General features: G+C 38.9%; 1 protein-coding gene across 1 annotated transcript in view; it reads left to right on the plus strand.

The window, feature by feature from the left end:
- Positions 1–18,073, plus strand: part of ncapg2 (non-SMC condensin II complex, subunit G2) — a 115,870-nt gene that overhangs the window by 56,161 nt on the left and 41,636 nt on the right. Inside the window, exons 12-17 of the mRNA XM_073054871.1 lie at positions 1,004–1,183; positions 1,801–1,953; positions 4,007–4,229; positions 11,705–11,811; positions 13,551–13,724; positions 14,837–14,907. Coding sequence (XP_072910972.1) covers positions 1,004–1,183; positions 1,801–1,953; positions 4,007–4,229; positions 11,705–11,811; positions 13,551–13,724; positions 14,837–14,907 — 908 coding nt within the window. The remainder of the gene's footprint in view (positions 1–1,003; positions 1,184–1,800; positions 1,954–4,006; positions 4,230–11,704; positions 11,812–13,550; positions 13,725–14,836; positions 14,908–18,073) is intronic.

Genomic DNA, 18,073 nt, shown 5'->3' on the forward strand with positions numbered 1-18,073 from the left:
TGTATCTTGTGGTCTTATGGTCTATCTGAAACTTCAAACTGAAGAATATAAAAGCGTTTTTCATATGTTCTTTTTAAAAGTACACAGATGACCTTTTGCTAAAAGTATATTTAATGTGCTAAATATATTGAAATTTATTGTCATGGGCATACACACCCAGGCTATAAATGCCATAAAAATAGCCTTTGCAGCAGTACATTACAAATGTGACAAAGATAAATTAACAAAGTTAAATTAACATAAATCATGCATAACTTTCACAACAATATGATCAAAAATAAACATAATGCCATTATACAAGTTCAGAGAAATTAGAGTCTGAGGTAATATTTGTTTTTCAGGTCACTTCAAGACCTAATATCAGTAGGTAAAATGCTTTTGCTGGACTTTGAGGTATGGGTCGACAGGCTCCTGTGTCTCCTGCCTGGTGGCAACAGCATGAGAAGGGCATGACCTTGATCATGGGGGTCCTTAATGATGGATGGGTTTTCCTGGGATCTCTCCTCTCGATGGTGGGAACAGCTGAAGCCTTAATGGAAATGACTGTCCACCACTCTGTAGCCTATTGCATTTCTGTCCATTGGAGTTTCTATACCAATCCATGATGCAACCAGTCAAAATGCTTTCCACTTTACATCTATACAGGTTTGTCAGTGCCTTCGATCAAATGCCAAATCTCCTTGAACATCGAAGAAAGTAAAGATGTTGGTGTGCCTCCTGTATATTTACTTCTATGTTCAGTGCAAGGTTGTTGTTACGACACTGATCTCCACCCAACCGACCTCACTTTTGTGTTCTTCGCAGTGACCATCTGTGATTTTGCCAACTGCAGTTTGAGGATGATGTTGAACCTACGCATAGCTTTACAGTTGTAGGTATATAGAGAGTTTAGAGCACGGTCTAGCACAGATCCCTGAGATGTGCCTGTTTTGATGATCAGTAAGTCGGAGATGATTCTTGAAGGATAAGCATATATATTAACATGATTATATTGTTTTTGTAGAACCTTTTAGAGGATCCTCAACCCCTTGTACGGTCCACGGGTGTTCTTGGTGTTTGCAGAATTGCTGCAAAATACTGGGAGATGATACCTCCTTCCATCCTCACTGACCTTCTAACAAAAGTGCTCTGCGACCTTTCGGCTGATACAAGCTCTGCTGATGTTCGTTGTTCTGTTTTTAAGGTAAGGAGGTATTTTTGTCTCAAGTTCAAGTTTAATTGTCATTCAGCTATACATAAATACCCATGAATACAGCCAAAGAAAATGTGTAACTCTGGGGCCAAGGTGCAAAACACAATACTAACAGTCATGCACAGCACAAGGCACTTATAGCACATATGAGACAGCAGTAAAATACAGCCACACAAGAAAAAAAATAGTCTAAGTCCTTGAGTCCATGAATGTTGCAACAATCTGTAGTCGAACATGATATAGCTTGTGTTCTGCCAAGTGAACACCCAGTACAGATGGAAATTGTGCAAAGGAGCAGGCAGGATTTAAACCTGGAATCACTCGCCTCGAAGTCTGATGAAGATGCCAGTACACCACCAACTTACTAATGGTTCATGTGAATCAACAGTAAAATTTTCAGGTCGTTGGCTGCTGGATTGCTTCAAACTTACAAAAAGGCATTGATCTGAAATGTCAAATTACTTTCTTTTGTGCTGCCTAACCTGAAAACTTAACAGCATTTTATTTAAGACTTGCATCATATGCAGTTTTTGTTTTGCTTTTTGTTTGCTTCGAAATCTCTATTGGGGTTGGAAAGGGATAATATGTTATGACATCCTGTTCTGCAGTGTTTACCAATTACTTTGGACAACAGAATGAGCCATCCTTTGTTGGAGCAGATTCTTCCTGGACTGAGAAACAGTCTCCATGATACCTCAGAAAAAGTACGAGTGGCTTTTGTTGATATGCTCCTTAAAGTTAAAGCTGTCAGAGCTGCAAAGGTAACATTCTGATTTTGTTCATTTTAATAATAAAATTACAACACAGTGCCATTCATTTATGATAATTGAAGTGTTAAATAATAAAACAACTTCATCAATAAATCCAAGTTGATTAATGTTCTATTCTTTGCCAACATGTTGGAAACCACAGATGTAGAATCCAATATAATAGAGGCACTAACTCCAGTTTAATTTAAATAGATATTTGTGCAGTTAGAACAGGGATGGAAGTTATTTAGTTAAGTGTAAATAGATGTTATAAAGCATAGGCGAAGCCAGTAATGTTATCAGTAGAAAATCAAGTTGCTCTCAGGCAATGTTGACTTTGGAATGTGGAAGTTTTCTTAAGAACTGATAAATTAAAAAAAAACTGGAGCTTGTATTGTCCCTCAGATTATGACGCAGTTTTTGAGGCACTGGGGCCAAATCAATACATGGTTTTAGGTTTAAGATCAGGGAGGAGTTTAAAGGTGGGGTAAATTTTCGTGCAGTAGTTGATGTCTGACTAAGCTGCTAGAGGAGATGGTGGAGGCAGGTACAGTAACAACATATCAACAGCATCCTAGCAGGTACTTAAATGAGCAAGGTGTAGGTGGAGATGGAATTAATGTGCATATGGGATTAGCATCCTGAAGACCCTAAAGAAGGGTCTTGGCCTGAAACATCGACAGTTTACTTTTGTTCCCTAGAATGCTGCCTGACCTGCTAATTCCTCCAGCGTTTTGTGTGTGTTGCATTGGATTTCCAACATCTGCAGATTTTCTCGTGTTTGCAAATACTATTGTGCCTGCTTGAGATGGTGAAGATAGATGGAGGGTAGTGAAAGCTGGAGCAGCATAACTAAATTTGGATGATTATATATGATCCTGTTGAATGGTAAATAGGGTTGTGTAGCCTATTCTTACTCTTGTTTTGAATTAGAGTTGCTATTTAATGTAGAAATTTTAACAATTTTATTCATGGATCTTGACTGAGGAATATATTTTTACTCGGTCACTGGAAACTTGTTCTATAGGAAAAGCATTCTGTTCAACTTTTCTACAAGTATATTGAACACTTTGCAAGAGTAGATTCAGTTCAACAGAAATCTTTGAAAGCTAAATTGTCTATTGCATTTTCAGGCTTTATTTTCTCACAATTAAGTAGAGCTCTTGAAATGTCTGAGTACAAGATAGAATCAGATTTATTATCACTAATGTATAATGTGAAATCTGTTGTTTTGTGGCAGCAGTACAGTGCAAGACATAAAAGTCACAAAAAAGTCACATAAAAGAAAAAATAGTGAGGTGGTGTTCATAGACCATTCAGAAATCTGATGGCAGAGGGAAAGAAGTTCTAAAAATGTTGCATGTGGGTCTTCAGTATCCTTTACTTCCTTCCTGATGGTAGTAATGAGAAGAGGGCTTGTCTTGGATAATGAGAGTTATTAATTATGGATTTTGCTGTCTTGAGTCTCTGTGTTTTGAAGATGGGGATGTTTGTGCCCTTGATGTAGCTAGCTGAGTCTACAGTCCTCTTCCGCCTCTTTAGATGTTGTGCATTTGTGTATCCATACCAACCAGTGATGCCACTGGTCAGAATGTTCTTCAATTTACATGCCTGCTAATTTGCTGGAGTCTTTGGTGGATATACCAAATCTTTTTTAAAATCCTAATGAAGTATAGCCACTGGCATGCCTTCTTCATGATTGCATCAATGTGTTGGACCCAGGATAGATCCTCTGAGATATTGAGCCTAGAAACTTGAAGCAGCTTGCCTTTTCCACTGCTGACCCCTCAATGATGACTGGTGTGTGATTTCTCAACTTCCCTTTCCAAAAATCTACAATCAGTTCTTTGGTCTTGCTGACCCTGAGTGCAAGATTGTTGCAAAACCACTCAACTAACCAATCTGTCTTATTCCTCTACGCCTCCTCGTAGCCATGTTGCTTTGAAATGATATAAAATTTTAACACAAGTCATGCAAGTGGGAGGAAATTTGTTGCTTTGTTGTAAGTATATTTCCATTTGACTTGCATTAATGAAATTATTTGTGTTTTTCTTTTTAAATTAAGTTTTGGAAAATATGCCCAATGGAACATCTTTTGGCCCGATTGGAGCTTGATTCTCGACCAGTGGCAAGGCGTATTGTTAATCTTTTATTTAATTCTTTTTTTCCTGTGAATCAACCTGATGAAATATGGTGTGAACGATGTGTTACCCTGCTGCAAATGAATCCTATGGCAGCAAGGAAGTTTTATCAATATGCACATGAGCACACTGCACCTACAAACATTGGTAAGACACTTTATCAATCACTAAAAATCGAATTATTTTGGGTGACTGGTAGGAGGATCGGGGAGAGTTGATGGGTACATGAGAGAAAATGGCTTATAAATGGAGTAACAGAAGAGATGGTACATAATTGATAGGCTGCTGGCCTTCTATGTAATGGGAAAATATGAGAAAGAAAACACATTTCTCTAATACTTTTCAGAATCGTGGAATTTTCAAATATACTTTTCTGTCAGTTTTGTACTTTTGCACAACTGCTGATGAAACATTCATCCATGCTTTTTTTTAACCTTTGGACTTGACTGTTCTAAGTTTTCCTGAACAGCCTTTCACCGAGTTCTTTCAAAACTGTTCATCCCATTTTGCATGTACCTATTCACCCATCTGATTCATGCTTGTTGCTCTAAATTAGTTGGCTTTTTCCTCATTTTTAAAATCCTTATGATTGTTTTCAAGTACTCCATAGTACTTCCCTATCCCAATAACTTCTATCAGGCTAGCACCTCTCAGATCAATCCTGCATTTTCATGTGTCACAATTTTCTTCGCTATCTTTTGCAGCTTTCATTTCAGAAGCCAAGCCTTCAGCTCCAGAATTCCATCTTAACTGTCTCCACCACTCGACTGCGTTCTTTTCTTCAACAATTAATATCTTCCTCTAGGTTTAACATTTTGGCTATCTGTCCCTTTTCCTTGAGAGATTTGGTATTAAACTTAGTTTAATATTTCAGTGAAACATTTGGAATACTTTATTCCTTTAAAGAAACCTTGTAAATGTTAGTTAATGAAGAATATTTATTCAATCTATGTAATGAGAATAATGTAAACCAAAAGATCAAAGTGGTTTTCATGACACGAGGCATGACTGAGCAGGCGTGTGGACATCAGAAAGTTTGATCGGTGAGAAGAATTTAAAAGGAGAGCATTTTTTCTTCGGTGACTGCGCAGGGGCATGGACGTCAGTGAATTAGACCGGTGGGAAGAATTTAAAAAGAAGACAGCTTAATAGAGCAGGTGTCGGGGTAGAGGGAGTCAGCGTAGGAGGGCTTTGGCTCAACGGGGCTTTATAAGTTCCTTGTGAAGAATAAGAATAGGAAATATGTCTGCGAGGCCGGTCATCTGTACTGAGTGTCGGATGTGGGAAATCCGGGAGACTCCCAGCCTCCTGGACAGCCTCATCTGCACCAGGTGCATCGAGCTGCAGCTCCTTAGGGATCGGATTAGGGAACTGAAGATGCAGCTTGGTGATCTTCATCTGGTCAGGGAAAGTGAGAAGGTGCTTGACAGGAGCTACAGGCAAGTAGTCACACCGGGGCCTCAGGAGACAGATAAGTGGGTAACAGTCAGGAAAGGGAAGGGCACGAGTCAGATACTAGAGAGTACCCCTCTGGCTGTCCCCTTTAATATTAAGTACTCCTGTTTGAGTACTGCTAGGGGGTGGGGAATGACCTACCTGGGGGAAGCAGCAGTGGCCACGCCTCTGGCACAGAGTCTGGTCCTGTGGCTCAGAAGGGTAGGGAAAGGAAGAGGATGGCAACAGTGATAGAGGACTGTATAGTTAGGGGGTCACACAGGCAATTCTCTGGATGCAGGAAAGAAACGCTGGGTAGTTTGCCTCCGAGGTGCCAGGGTCCGGGATGTTTCTGATGGTGTCCACGATATCTTGAAGTGGGAAGGTGAGCAGCCAGAGGTCGTGGTACATATTGGTGCCAACCACATGGATAGGAAAAGGGAGGAGGTTCTGAAAACAGACTACAGGGAGTTAGGAAAGAAGCTAAGAAGTAGGACCACAAGGGTAGTATTATCAGAATACTGCTTGTGCCACGCAACAATGAGTATAGGAATAAAGTTAGGTGGAGGATAAATGTGTGACTAAGAGATTGGAGCAGGGGGTAGAGATTCAGATTTCTGGATCATTGGGACCTCTTCTGGAGCAGGCGCGACCTGTACAATAAGGATGGGTTGCACTTGAATCTGAGGGGGGGGGCAATATCCTGAGAGGGAAGTTTACTAAGGCTATTGGGGAGAGTTTAAACTAGAATTGCTGGGGGTTGGGAACTGAACTGAAGAGACAGAGGAAGGGGACGTTAGCTCACAAATAGAGAAAGCTTGTAGGCAGTGTGAGAGGGAGGATAAGCAGGTGATAGAGGAGGGATGCCAAAGACTGATGGTTTGAGATGTGTCTATTTTAATGCAAGGAGTGTCATGAACAAAGCGGATGAGCTTGGAGCGTGGATCAGTACTTGGAGATATGATGTGACCATTACAGGGACTTGGATGGCTCAAGGGCAGGAATGGCTGCTTAGAGTGCCAGGCTTTAGATGTTTCAGAAAGGACAGGGAGGGGGGGGGGCAAAACAGGTGGGGGTGTGGCCGTGCTGATCAGAGATACTGTCACGGCTGCAGAAAAGGAGGAAGTCATGGAGGGATTGTCTACTGAGTCTCTGGGTGGAAGTTAGAAACAGGAAGGGGTCAATAACTCTACTGGGTGTTTTTTATAGACCTCCCAATAGTAACAGGGACATAGAGGAGCAGATAGGGAGACAGATTCTGGAACAGCGCAATAATAGCAGGGTTGTTGTGATGGGAGATTATAATTTCCCCAGTATTGACTGGCATCTCCCGAGAGCAAGGGAGTTAGATGGGGTGGAGTTTGTCAGGTGTGTTCAGGAAGGCTTCCAAACATAGTATGTAGATAAGTCTACAAGAAAAGAGGCTGTACTTGATCTGGTATTGGGAAATGAACCTGGTCAGTGTCAGATCTCTCAGTGGGAGAGCATTTTGGAAATATGATCACAATTCTGTCTCCTTTACATTGGATTGGAAAGGGATAGGAGCAGACAAGTTAAGAAAATGTTTAATTGGAGTAAGGGGAAATATGAAGCTATTAGGCAGCAACTTGGAAGTATAAATTGGGAGCAGATGTTCTCAGGGAAATGTACGGCATAAATGTGGAGAATGATCAAGGGATATCTGTGTGGTGTTAACATAGACACATAGAAAACCTACAGCACCATACAGGCCCTTCGGCCCACAAAATTGTGCCGAACATGTCCCTACCTTAGAAATTACTATGCTTACCTATAGCCCTCTATTTTACTAAGCTCCATGTGCCTATTTAAAAGTCTCTTAAAAGACCCTATCGTATCCGCCTCCACCACCATTACCAGCAGCAATTCTACACACTCACCACTCTCTGAGTAAAAAACTTACCACTGACATCTCCTCTGTACTTACTCCCCAGCACCTTAAACCTGTGTCCTCTTATGGCAACCATTTCAGCCCTGGGAATTAGCCTCTGACTATCTATATGATCAATGCCTCTCATCATCTTGTACACCTATCAGGTCACCTCTCATCCTCTGTAGCTCCAAGGAGAAAAGGCCGAGTTCACTCAACCTATTCTCATAAGGCATACTCCCCAATCCAGGCACCATTTTGTAAATTGCCTCTGCGCCCTTTCTATGGCTTCCACATCCTTCTTGCAGTGAGGCAACCAGAACTGAGCACAGTGGGTCTGACCGGGGTCCTATATAGCTGCAACATTACCTTAAGGCTCCTAAATTCAGTTCCATGATTGATGAAGGCCAATACACCGTACACCTTCATAACCACAGAGTCAATCTGTCACCCACAATGTTCTGCATAGGTACATTCTAATGAGACAGGGAAAGGGTGGTAGGGTACATGATCCATGGTGTACAAAGACTGTTGAAAATCTAGTCAAGAAGAAAAGAAAAGCTTACGAACGGTTCAGAAAAAACTAAGTAATGATAGAGATCTAGAATATTATAAGACTAGCAGTAAGGAGCTTAATGAAATTAGGAGAGACAGAAGGGGCCATGGGAAGGCCTTTGCAAGCAGGATTAAGGAAAACCCCAAGGCATTCTACAAGTATGTGAAGAGCAAGAGGATAAGAAGTGGGAGAATAAGACCAATCAAGTGTGACAGTGGAGAAGTGTGTATGGAACTGGAGGAAGTAGCAGAGGTACTTAATGAATACTTTGCTTCAATATTCACTACGGAAAAAGACCTTGGTGATGACTGTAGGAATGACATAGAGCAGACTGAAAAGCTTAAGCATATAGACATTAAGAAAGAGGATGAGCTGGAGCTTTTGAAAAGCATCAAGTTGGATAAATCACTGGGACCAGACAAGATATGCCCCAGGCTGCTGTGGGGAGCAAGGGAGGAGATTGCTGATCCTCTGGCAATGATCTTTGCATCTTCAATGGGAATAGGAGAAGTTCCAGAGGATTGGAGGGTTGAAGATGTTGTTCCCTTATTCAAGAAAGGGAGTAGAGATAGCCCAGGAAATTATAGACCAGTGAGTCTTACTTCAGTGGTTGAAAAGATGATGGAGAAGATTCTGAGAGGCGGATTTATGAACATTTGGAGAGGCATAATATGATTAGGAATAGTCAGCATGGCTTTGTTAAAGGCAGGTTGTGCCTTATGAGCTGATTGAGTTTTTTTGAGGATGTGACTAAACACATTGATGACGGTAGAGCAGTAGATGTAGTGTACAGTCAGCCCTCCTTATGCGCAAGTTCCACATGCGCGAATTCAACCAACAGCGAATCGAGAAAACCTGGAAGTGCTCTTCCAGCACTTGTTGTTCGAGCATGTACAGACTTTTTTTTTCTTGTCATTATTCCCTAAACAATGCAGTATAACAACTAGTTTACATAGCATTTACGTTGTATTAGGTATTATAAGTAATCTAGAAATGATTTAACGTATACGGGAGGATGTGTGTAGGTTACCGTGGATCAGGATCGAAAAAAAATCTGAAGTTCTCTTACTATGTAAGTTGGAACAGGTACATCCAGTATTATTTAGCGTAAGTTAGTCAAACGTTTGTCTTGGTATATAGTATATATTTTACCTTTCTACGCATATAAAACACCTAAGAACGTATGTTTCAGCGCCGGGCTCGGGAAGGTCCTGAGTTCGACCCGGTGACAGACCACTTCTGAGTGCACTCTCCTTCCATGCCTGGTTGATGTGGAGGATCAAAAACCCATTAATTAAACCACTGCGTTGCTTAGTAATAATTGTAGCTTTCATTGGGGCAGGGCCTTTCTCACTTTATCCTTTAAAATTGTTCCGATCGTTGACCGACTGTAGCCTAACACTTTTTCAATGACCGACGGTGTTTCACCTCTTTCCGAAGGCTTTATTATTTCCACTTTATTTTCAATCGTGATCATGATTATTTTCGTGAACAGAAACACTGAGGATTCAGAGCAGGGCCACCGGGTCCTAATGTCCAATGCACTGAGACAGGTTAAATAAAGTCTGGGGTTCTGCTGGGTCCTAAGGTCCATCTCATTGAGACGGGTTGAATAAGGGACTTGAGCATCCGTGTTTTTTGGTATCTGCGAGGGGTCCCGGAACCAATCCCTCGCGGATAAGGAGGGCCGACTGTATATGGATTTCAGCAAGGCATTTAACAAGTTACCCCATGCAAGGCTAATTGAGAAAGCAAGGGGGCATGGGATCCAAGGGGACCTTGCTTTGTGGATCCAGAACTGGCTCATCCACAGAAGGCAAAGAGTGGTTGTAGACAAGTCATATTCTGCATGGAGGTCTGTGACCAGTGGTGTGCCTCAGGGATCTGTTCTGGGGCCCTTTCTCTTCGTGATTTTTATAAATAACCTGGATGAGGAAGTGGAGGGATGGGTTAGTAAATTTGCTGATGACACATAAGTTGGGGGTGTTGTGGATAGTGTGGAGGGCTGTCAGTGGTTACATTGGGACGTCGATAGGAAAAACTGGGCTGGGAAGTGGCAGATGGAGTTCAACCTAGATAAGTGTGAGGTGGTTCATTTTGGTGGGTCAAATATGATGGCAAAATACAGTGTTTAATGGTAAGACTCTTGGCAGTGTGGAGGATCAGAGGGTCTTGGGGTCTAAGTCCATAGGGCACTCAAAGCAACTGCACAGGTTGACTCTGGTTAAGAAGGCATACGGTGTATTGGCCTTCATCAATTGTGGGACTGAGTTCAAGCGCTGAGAGGTAATATTACAGCTATTCTCCCTCCTGCCGTCTGGGAAAAGGCTCCGAAGCATTCGGGCTCTTATGACCAGACTGTATGACAGTTTCTTCCCCCAGGCTATAGGACTCCTCAATACCCGAAGCCTGGACTGACACCTTGCCCTACTGTCCTGTTTATTATTTAATGTAATGCCTGCACTGTTTTTGTGCACTTTATGCAGTCCAGTGTAGACTTGACTTGATGTAGGATCATGGTCAGACCTCACTGTGCTCAGTTCTTGTCACCTCACTACAGGAAGGATGTGGAAACTATAGAAAGGGTGCAGAGAAGATTTACAAAGGTGTTCCCTGGATTGGGGAGCATGTCTTACGAGAATAGGTTGAGTGATAGATAGATAGATAGATAGATACTTTATTCATCCCCATGGGGAAATTCAACATTTTTTCCAATGTCCCATACACTTGTTGTAGCAAAAACTCATTACATACAATACTTAACTCAGTAATAATATGATATGCATCTAAATCACTAATTCAAAAAGCATTAATAATAGCTTTAAAAAAAAAAAAGTTCTTAAGTCCTGGCAGTTGAATTGTAAAGCCTAATGGCATTGGGAAGTATTGACCTCTTCATCCTGTCTGAGGAGCATTGCATCGACAGTAACCTGTCGCTGAAACTGCTTCTCTGTCTCTGGATGGTGCTATGTAGAGGATGTTCAGGGTTTTCCATAATTGACGATGAGAGGTGACCTGATAGAGGTGTTTTAAGATAATGAGAGGCATTGGTTGTGTGGATAGTCAGAGGCTTTATCCCAGGGCTGAAATGGCTAACACGAGAGGGCGCAGTTTTAAGGTGCTTGGAAGTAGGTACAGAGGAGATGTCAGGGTTAAATTTTTTACACAGAGAGTGGTGAGTGCATGGAATGGGCTGCCAGCAACGGTGGTGGAGGAGCATACAAAAGGGTCTTTTAAGAGACTCTTGGACAGGTACATGGAGCTTGGAAAAATAGGGGGCTATGGGTAACTAGGAAAATTCTAAAGTGAGGACATGTTCGGCACAGCATTGTAGGTTTTCTATGTTTCAAATGTTTTTACCTGATCGTTAAGGATGGTTATTGGCCAGAACAAAAGGACAAAAGCTCCTGGTCTCTTTGAAGTTGTGTCACGGAAACTGTTATGTTCATCTGAGGACAGTTGGAAATTTGGTTTAGTATCTTATTTCCAATATACTGAAATGTCAGACTAGATTATCTGACTGAATAAATACAATTGCAAGCTGTTTATGTATTTTAGTCGATTATAAAATATTTACCTAACAATATATCTTCATGAAGGCTTAAAGTTTTCTTCATAAATTTTGAGATTAAAGTGTGATACAGGGAATAATATTTATTCACAGGAAATGGGTGTTCTGCAGAAATTTTCAATGTTTGACAGTGAATGCTGCCTCATCACTGTATTTTTAATTTTCTTTAACAGCCAAGTTGATGCTAGTGATTCGCCGATGTTTGAATGCCTGTATTCAAAGGGCAGCCCATAATGAAAGTGATATTGATGATGACGAACATCAGAAGGAAAATATCAGTGTAAGTGCACTGTATACTTCAACAAATATTCGAGCTTGTTTTGTATTAAGTTGAATTATTTTCATTTGTGCTTTTATATTGCCTGGTGAAATTATTTTGAAGTAGGGTGGACAAATAGAAAAGAGAAATCACAAGTGTGTTCCCCAATAATGCCAGACCTTTGGGAAAGGTAAAAGGTCATTGTACAGTGGCATCATAGGTAGATAGGGTCTTAATGAGAGCTTTTAGCACATTGACCTTTATAAATCAAAGTTCTGAGTACAGGATGTAATATTAAATTTATATAAGGCATTGGCAAGGCCTGAGTTGGAGTATTGTGTGCATTTCTGGTCACCTAAGTACAGGAAAGTTACCAATAAGACTGAACGAGTATAGAGAAAATTTACAGGATATTTTTGGGACTTGAGGTCCTGAGTTATAGGGAAAGGTTGAACAGGTTAGGACTTTATTCCCTAGAGTGTAGGAGAATCAGGGAAGATTTGCTAAAATTATGAGGGATATAGATAGGATAAATGCAAGTAGGTTTTTCCAGTGCCGTTGGCTGAGACTAGAACTTACATGGGATAAGGGTGAAAGATGAAATGTTTAGGGGAACTTCTTCCTTTAGAGGGTGATGAGAGTGTGCAAAGAGCTGCCAGGTGAAGTGGTGGATGTGGGTTCTATTTTGCCATTTAAGAGAAATTTGGATACGTACAAAGATGGAAGGGGTATTGAGAACTGTGACTGGGTGCAGGTCGATGAGACTAGATAGAATAATAGTTTGGCATGGACTAAGTGGGCTGAAGAGAGTATTTCTGTGCTGTAGTGCTCTATGACTATTCTGTTCCTGGAGTAGGAATTTGTGATTTTCAGCAGAAAGCTTCAAGATGGAAACAGTAATCACACATCGGTTCAATGACCGGATATTTACAAATGACTGCATTGAATCAGTTAAAATGAGTATTTTGATTTGCATTTATGTTAATGAATGAAAAAGTGGGAATCTGTACTGATAAGTTAATCTTTTTATCATATTTTAAAATTATTTGTGACCAATAATCACACCATTTACTGACTGAGAATCAATACAATGTTTGAGATGCATTCTGTTTAACTGCATTTTTTATTTTGCTAACCCTGGTGAGGGTGCTATTCTTCTACTTAGGTCTTTGACTAAGTCCTTAGACTTTTTCCTTGTTGATCTGATTAAACCATATTCAAGTGTAACTGCTATCTCTGGTTTAGTATTTAAAAACTTACACCGGAGATGCCTCATAATTGTTGTACTGTACTAAAGGGCATAAAGATTTTAAATCACCATGATTAAATAGTAGCTTTTTCCCCTAACGATCCTGCCTCTGAATAAGCATAAATATTTATCAGAGTTTGAGTTTGGTTTTTAACATTGAAATCTAAATTAAACATAATAAGTACTTCAGTGTCAGCTGAAAAGAAATGGTGTTACCTTTAATACATGTGTGATATTTGTATAACTTTTACTTCAATTGGAGATTTGTAGGTATGAGCAACAGTGCATTTCTATTGTCACTTTTTTTCAATCGAACCACCGTACCCATTCTAGCATTTGAAATATTTTAGTTTGCCTTTTCTTCGATTTTGGAGTTCAATGTGTTTTTTTTTATTTTGGGAAGTAGATTTGATGCCAGGATATGGAAGAAATTTGATGGGGGAAAGAGTTGAAAAGAGAAACTTGAATGCTTTTAACTGAAAGGTTGAAAACCAATGACCTTTTCCAACAGGTGCTGGATACTGTGCTGTCAGTGAATGATGGTGCCACAATGGCTAGTTTACTGGAAATTATTGTTATTTTATGGAAGAGCATCCAAAAGGCACTGAATGAAAATGAAGAAGCTAAAAACTACACAATTGCTAAGTTTGCAACTGTGCTGCCTGAATATTTAAAAAATTTAACGGTAAAATAATTTTTGTTAATTATTAGCCATATTTTAAATAGACTGAAAATAGTTATGTTTTGGTTTTGTTTATTAGTATTGCATGTACTGAGATACAGTGAAAAGTTTGTCTTGTATATTGTTCATGCAGATCAAATCATTACATAGTGCATTGAGGTAGAACAAGGTAAAACAATAATAATGCAGAATAAAGTGTAAGATCTACAGTGCAGATAAACAATAAAGTGCCAGATCTTAACAAGGCAGATTGTGAGGTCAAGCGTCCATTATGTTTTACTAGAAAACCATTGCAGCAGAGTAGAAGCTGTCCTTGAGCCTGATGGTATATGTTTTCTGGCTTTTGTATCTTCTGCTTGATGGGTGAGAGGAAAAGAGAATAGCCTGGGTGGATGAAGTCATTGATTACTGAGACAGTGAGAAGTATAGACAGAGTCCTTAGAGAGGAACCTGGTTTCTATGATGTGCTGAGCTGTCCATTAAAGCTATTTATGCTGTTTCATATGATCACATAGAACATTATAGCATGAGTCGCTTTGGCCCATGATATGCTGACCTTTTAACCTACTCTTAAGATCAATCTAACTCTTCCCTTCCACATAGCCCTCTGTTTCTTATACACATCACATGAAATACAGTTGCTATACCAAGCCATTATGTGTCTGGATTAGATGTTTTCTATGGTGTATCAATAAAAATTGGTAAGGGTCAAAATGGACCCTGAGGAAGTAGAGGCATTGGTGAGCTTTCTTGGCCATTACATCAATGTGGTTGGACCAGAACAGGCTATTGCTGATGTTCATTCTTTAAAAAGTTGAAGCTCTCACACTTCAGGAAGTGGGGTGCTGCATGTGCTCCCCTCTATGTCAGCAGTGCTGAGATTGGGAACCCTCTCCATCTCAGCACTGCTAATATAGAGGGGAGCATGTGCAGCACCCCACTTCCTGAACTTGATGAACATCTCCTTTGACATTGAGGAAAAGATTGTTGTAATGACACCATGTCACTAAGCTCTCTATCAGATATTTTAATTTGGGTGTTTGGGGGTGGGGGAGGGATGTAAAATATCTGTACTTGCATTTTGTGTTCAGACCAAATTGTTTGCATTTTTCCAGGATGACCGTTGTACTGTCCCCTTAATAATTCTGGCTTCATTCATGCCTGCAAAAGCAGTTCTCACCTTCAGGTACAGTGGTTTCAAAATTCTTTCCTCATTTTAAGAAAATCAGAATAACTGGGTGATATCAGCTGAGCATGTTGGCTGTAAAAGCTGAGAGCAGTCAATCAGGAAGAAGAGTCAAGGAAAGATGCTTTCATAATTTATGCAGATATATAATATAAATACAAATTATCTAGATGAAAATTTGAAGTACACAGTCTGCACAATAAAATAATTGTGTTTTAATAAAATTTTATTACTTTATCCTACACAGCAGGCTTTCTAGGCCACAATGTTTTGTATAAAATTAACTCATTGCAGGAAAATACCTCCCTGTTTCACTGAGCAACATTTCCATCATTGACCAGGCATTTGCATGCTGCTTTAAAATTAATTTTTTTTAAAACGCTGTAAAGTTTAAAATATTGAAAGTTTTGGAAGCAAAGAATTGTTCATGTATTGCTTTTTAAACTTTAAGTGATTTTTTTCTATCAACATTGATAGTGATAGATGTGGCCAAATGGTTAAGGCGTTCATCTAGTTATCTGAAAGTCGCTAGTTCAAGCATTGGCTGAGGCTGAGTGTGTGTCCTTGAGCAAGGCACTTAACCACACATTGCTCTGCGACGACACCAGTGCCAAGCTGTATGGGTCCTAATGCCCTTCCCCTGGACAACATTGGTGGTGTGGAGAGGCAAGACTTGCAGCTTGGGCAACTGCTGGTCCTCCATATAAAAAAAAACCTTGCCCAGGCTTGCATCCTGGAAACTTTCCAAGGTGCAAATCCATGGTCTATGAGACTTAACAGAGGCCTACACTACACGACAGGGATAAATTGGTCGATCTGTTTTTGCATTTGCCAGAGAACATCACTTTGTAATGTTAATTTTAATTGATAGAACAAATTAGATTTGGTATATTTGTACAAATAAAAAAATCAGTGAATTGTCAATTACAAAATTCTAAAGATAACTGCTTTAAGTAGCTGAACATATTTTCAGCTATTTTTAGGTATTTATTATTAACTACTTTGTTCAAGTTTTTTTCATTTTAAAATCTTTTTATTAATTATTATTGAAGATTGACAAAAAGATACATTAAGTCAATATGCCATTATATACAATAAGGAATTAAATTAGCAAAAAACTGATTAACAAAGCTAAGCAATATATCAATAATAATAAAAAAGTAGTGTTAAGAATATTTTTTTGAAAGAAAAAGAAGGAAAAAAAGAACCCCTACTAACTGAAAAAAACACCTACTAGCTAAAAAAAAGCAAAAAAAAACCCATTGGGTGCACAATTCCGGAGCTATACATCATACAAGCTTCCCTAAAAAAAATCATCAATCCACGAACTCAAATCCACTTAAAGAAAAATCGGAAAGAAAACATATTAATTAACTCAAATCAGATGATAGTAGCAGGCGAATGAACCCCACCTTTTCTCAAAATCGAATTGAGGATCAAAAGCTCGACTTCTGATTTTCTCCAAACTAAGACATAACACCACCTGGGAAAACCATTGTATCAAAGTAGGAGCAGAAGTATCTTTCCATTTCAACAAAATAGCCCTTCTGGCCAATAATATAACAAATGCAATTACATGTTGGTCTGATGAAGAAATACCGTGAATATATTGAGGGATTATACCAAATAAAACTGTCAATTTATTAGGCTGTAAATTAATATTGTAGAGAAAATAGACTTCCAAAAATGTTTCAATACAGAACACGACCAAAACATATGTGTCAATGTGGCTGTCTCAGTTTTACATCTGTCACACTGGCTATCAACATCAGGAAGCATTTTAGACAGTCTCTCCTTTTTCAAATAGTAATGATGTACAATTTTAAATTGAATTGAAGAGTAATTGGCACAAATCGAAGAAGAATTGACCAACTTCAAAATCTGCAACCAATCTTCTGTTATCAAAGTCATGTTAAGCTCTTTCTCCCAATCTTGCTTAATCTTAAGTGAAGGGTAATTGTACTGCTGTAACAATAAATTATAAATTCTCCCAATAAAACCCTTCACTAAAGGATTCATTTTTAAAGTAATATCTAACAGATCAGAATCTTGTATATATGGAAAATTACTTAAGTATTTTTTTAAGAAGTGTCTAACCTGAAGATATTGCAGGAAATGTAAATATGAGAGAGAGTATTTAGTTACTAATTTCTCAAAAGACATTAGTCGGCCATCTTGGAACAAATCCGTGAAGGAATAAACCTCTTTATTCCTGTAAAGAAGCAAAGTAGGATCACTTAATGAAGGTTTAAATAAATAATTTTGATAAATTAAACTAAAAAGTTTAAATTTTTTAAAATTAAAAAAATTATGAAACTGGAACCAAATTTGTAATGACTGCTTAATCACAGAATATAAATTTAAATTAGTAATTTTGGCCAGTTGTACAGGCAGAGCAGCTCCTAATAATGAGGTTAAGTGAAGCTGTTTCACAGTATTCAATTCCAAATCAGCCCGTGGTCATTCATCTCTATCAGCCCAATATAACCAAAAACACATATATCGTATATTAACAGCCCAATAATACATTTCTTAAATTAGGCAAAGCAAGACCTCCATCTTTTTTTAAATTTTTGTAAATGATATTTAGCAATTCTTGGTCTTTTATTATTCCAAACAAAAGATGAAATAATGGAGTCAACCTGATCGAAGAACTTCTTAGTTAAAAAATAGGGATATTTTGAAATACAAATACAAATTTTTGGTAAAATCATCATTTTAACTGCATGAATTCGGCCGACTAACAAAAGTGTAAGTGGATTCCATCTACAAAATAATTGCTTCATAAAATTCACTAAAGGAACCAAATTAGCTTTATAAAGATCTTTATGAGTTTTGGTGATAATCATACCTAAATATTTAAATGAGTCTGTAACTCGAAAAGGAATATCATCATATATAGAAGCAGAATCATTTAGGGGAAATAATTCACTTTTATGAAGGTTTAGTTTATATCCCAAAAACTTCCCAAAATCATTCAATAGTTTCAATAAACTAGGAATGGATTCTTCAGGGTTCGAAAGATTGTCAGCATAAAGAGAGATCTTATGAACAGTACCATTTACAAAAATTTCATGAATATCTTTAGCTTCACGAAGTGCAATAGGCAAGGGTTCCGGCACCAAATTAAATAACAAAGGACTTAACAGACATCCTTGTCTCGTAC

This window comes from Hemitrygon akajei, chromosome 8, assembly GCF_048418815.1.
Source record: "Hemitrygon akajei chromosome 8, sHemAka1.3, whole genome shotgun sequence".
NCBI lineage: Eukaryota > Metazoa > Chordata > Chondrichthyes > Myliobatiformes > Dasyatidae > Hemitrygon > Hemitrygon akajei.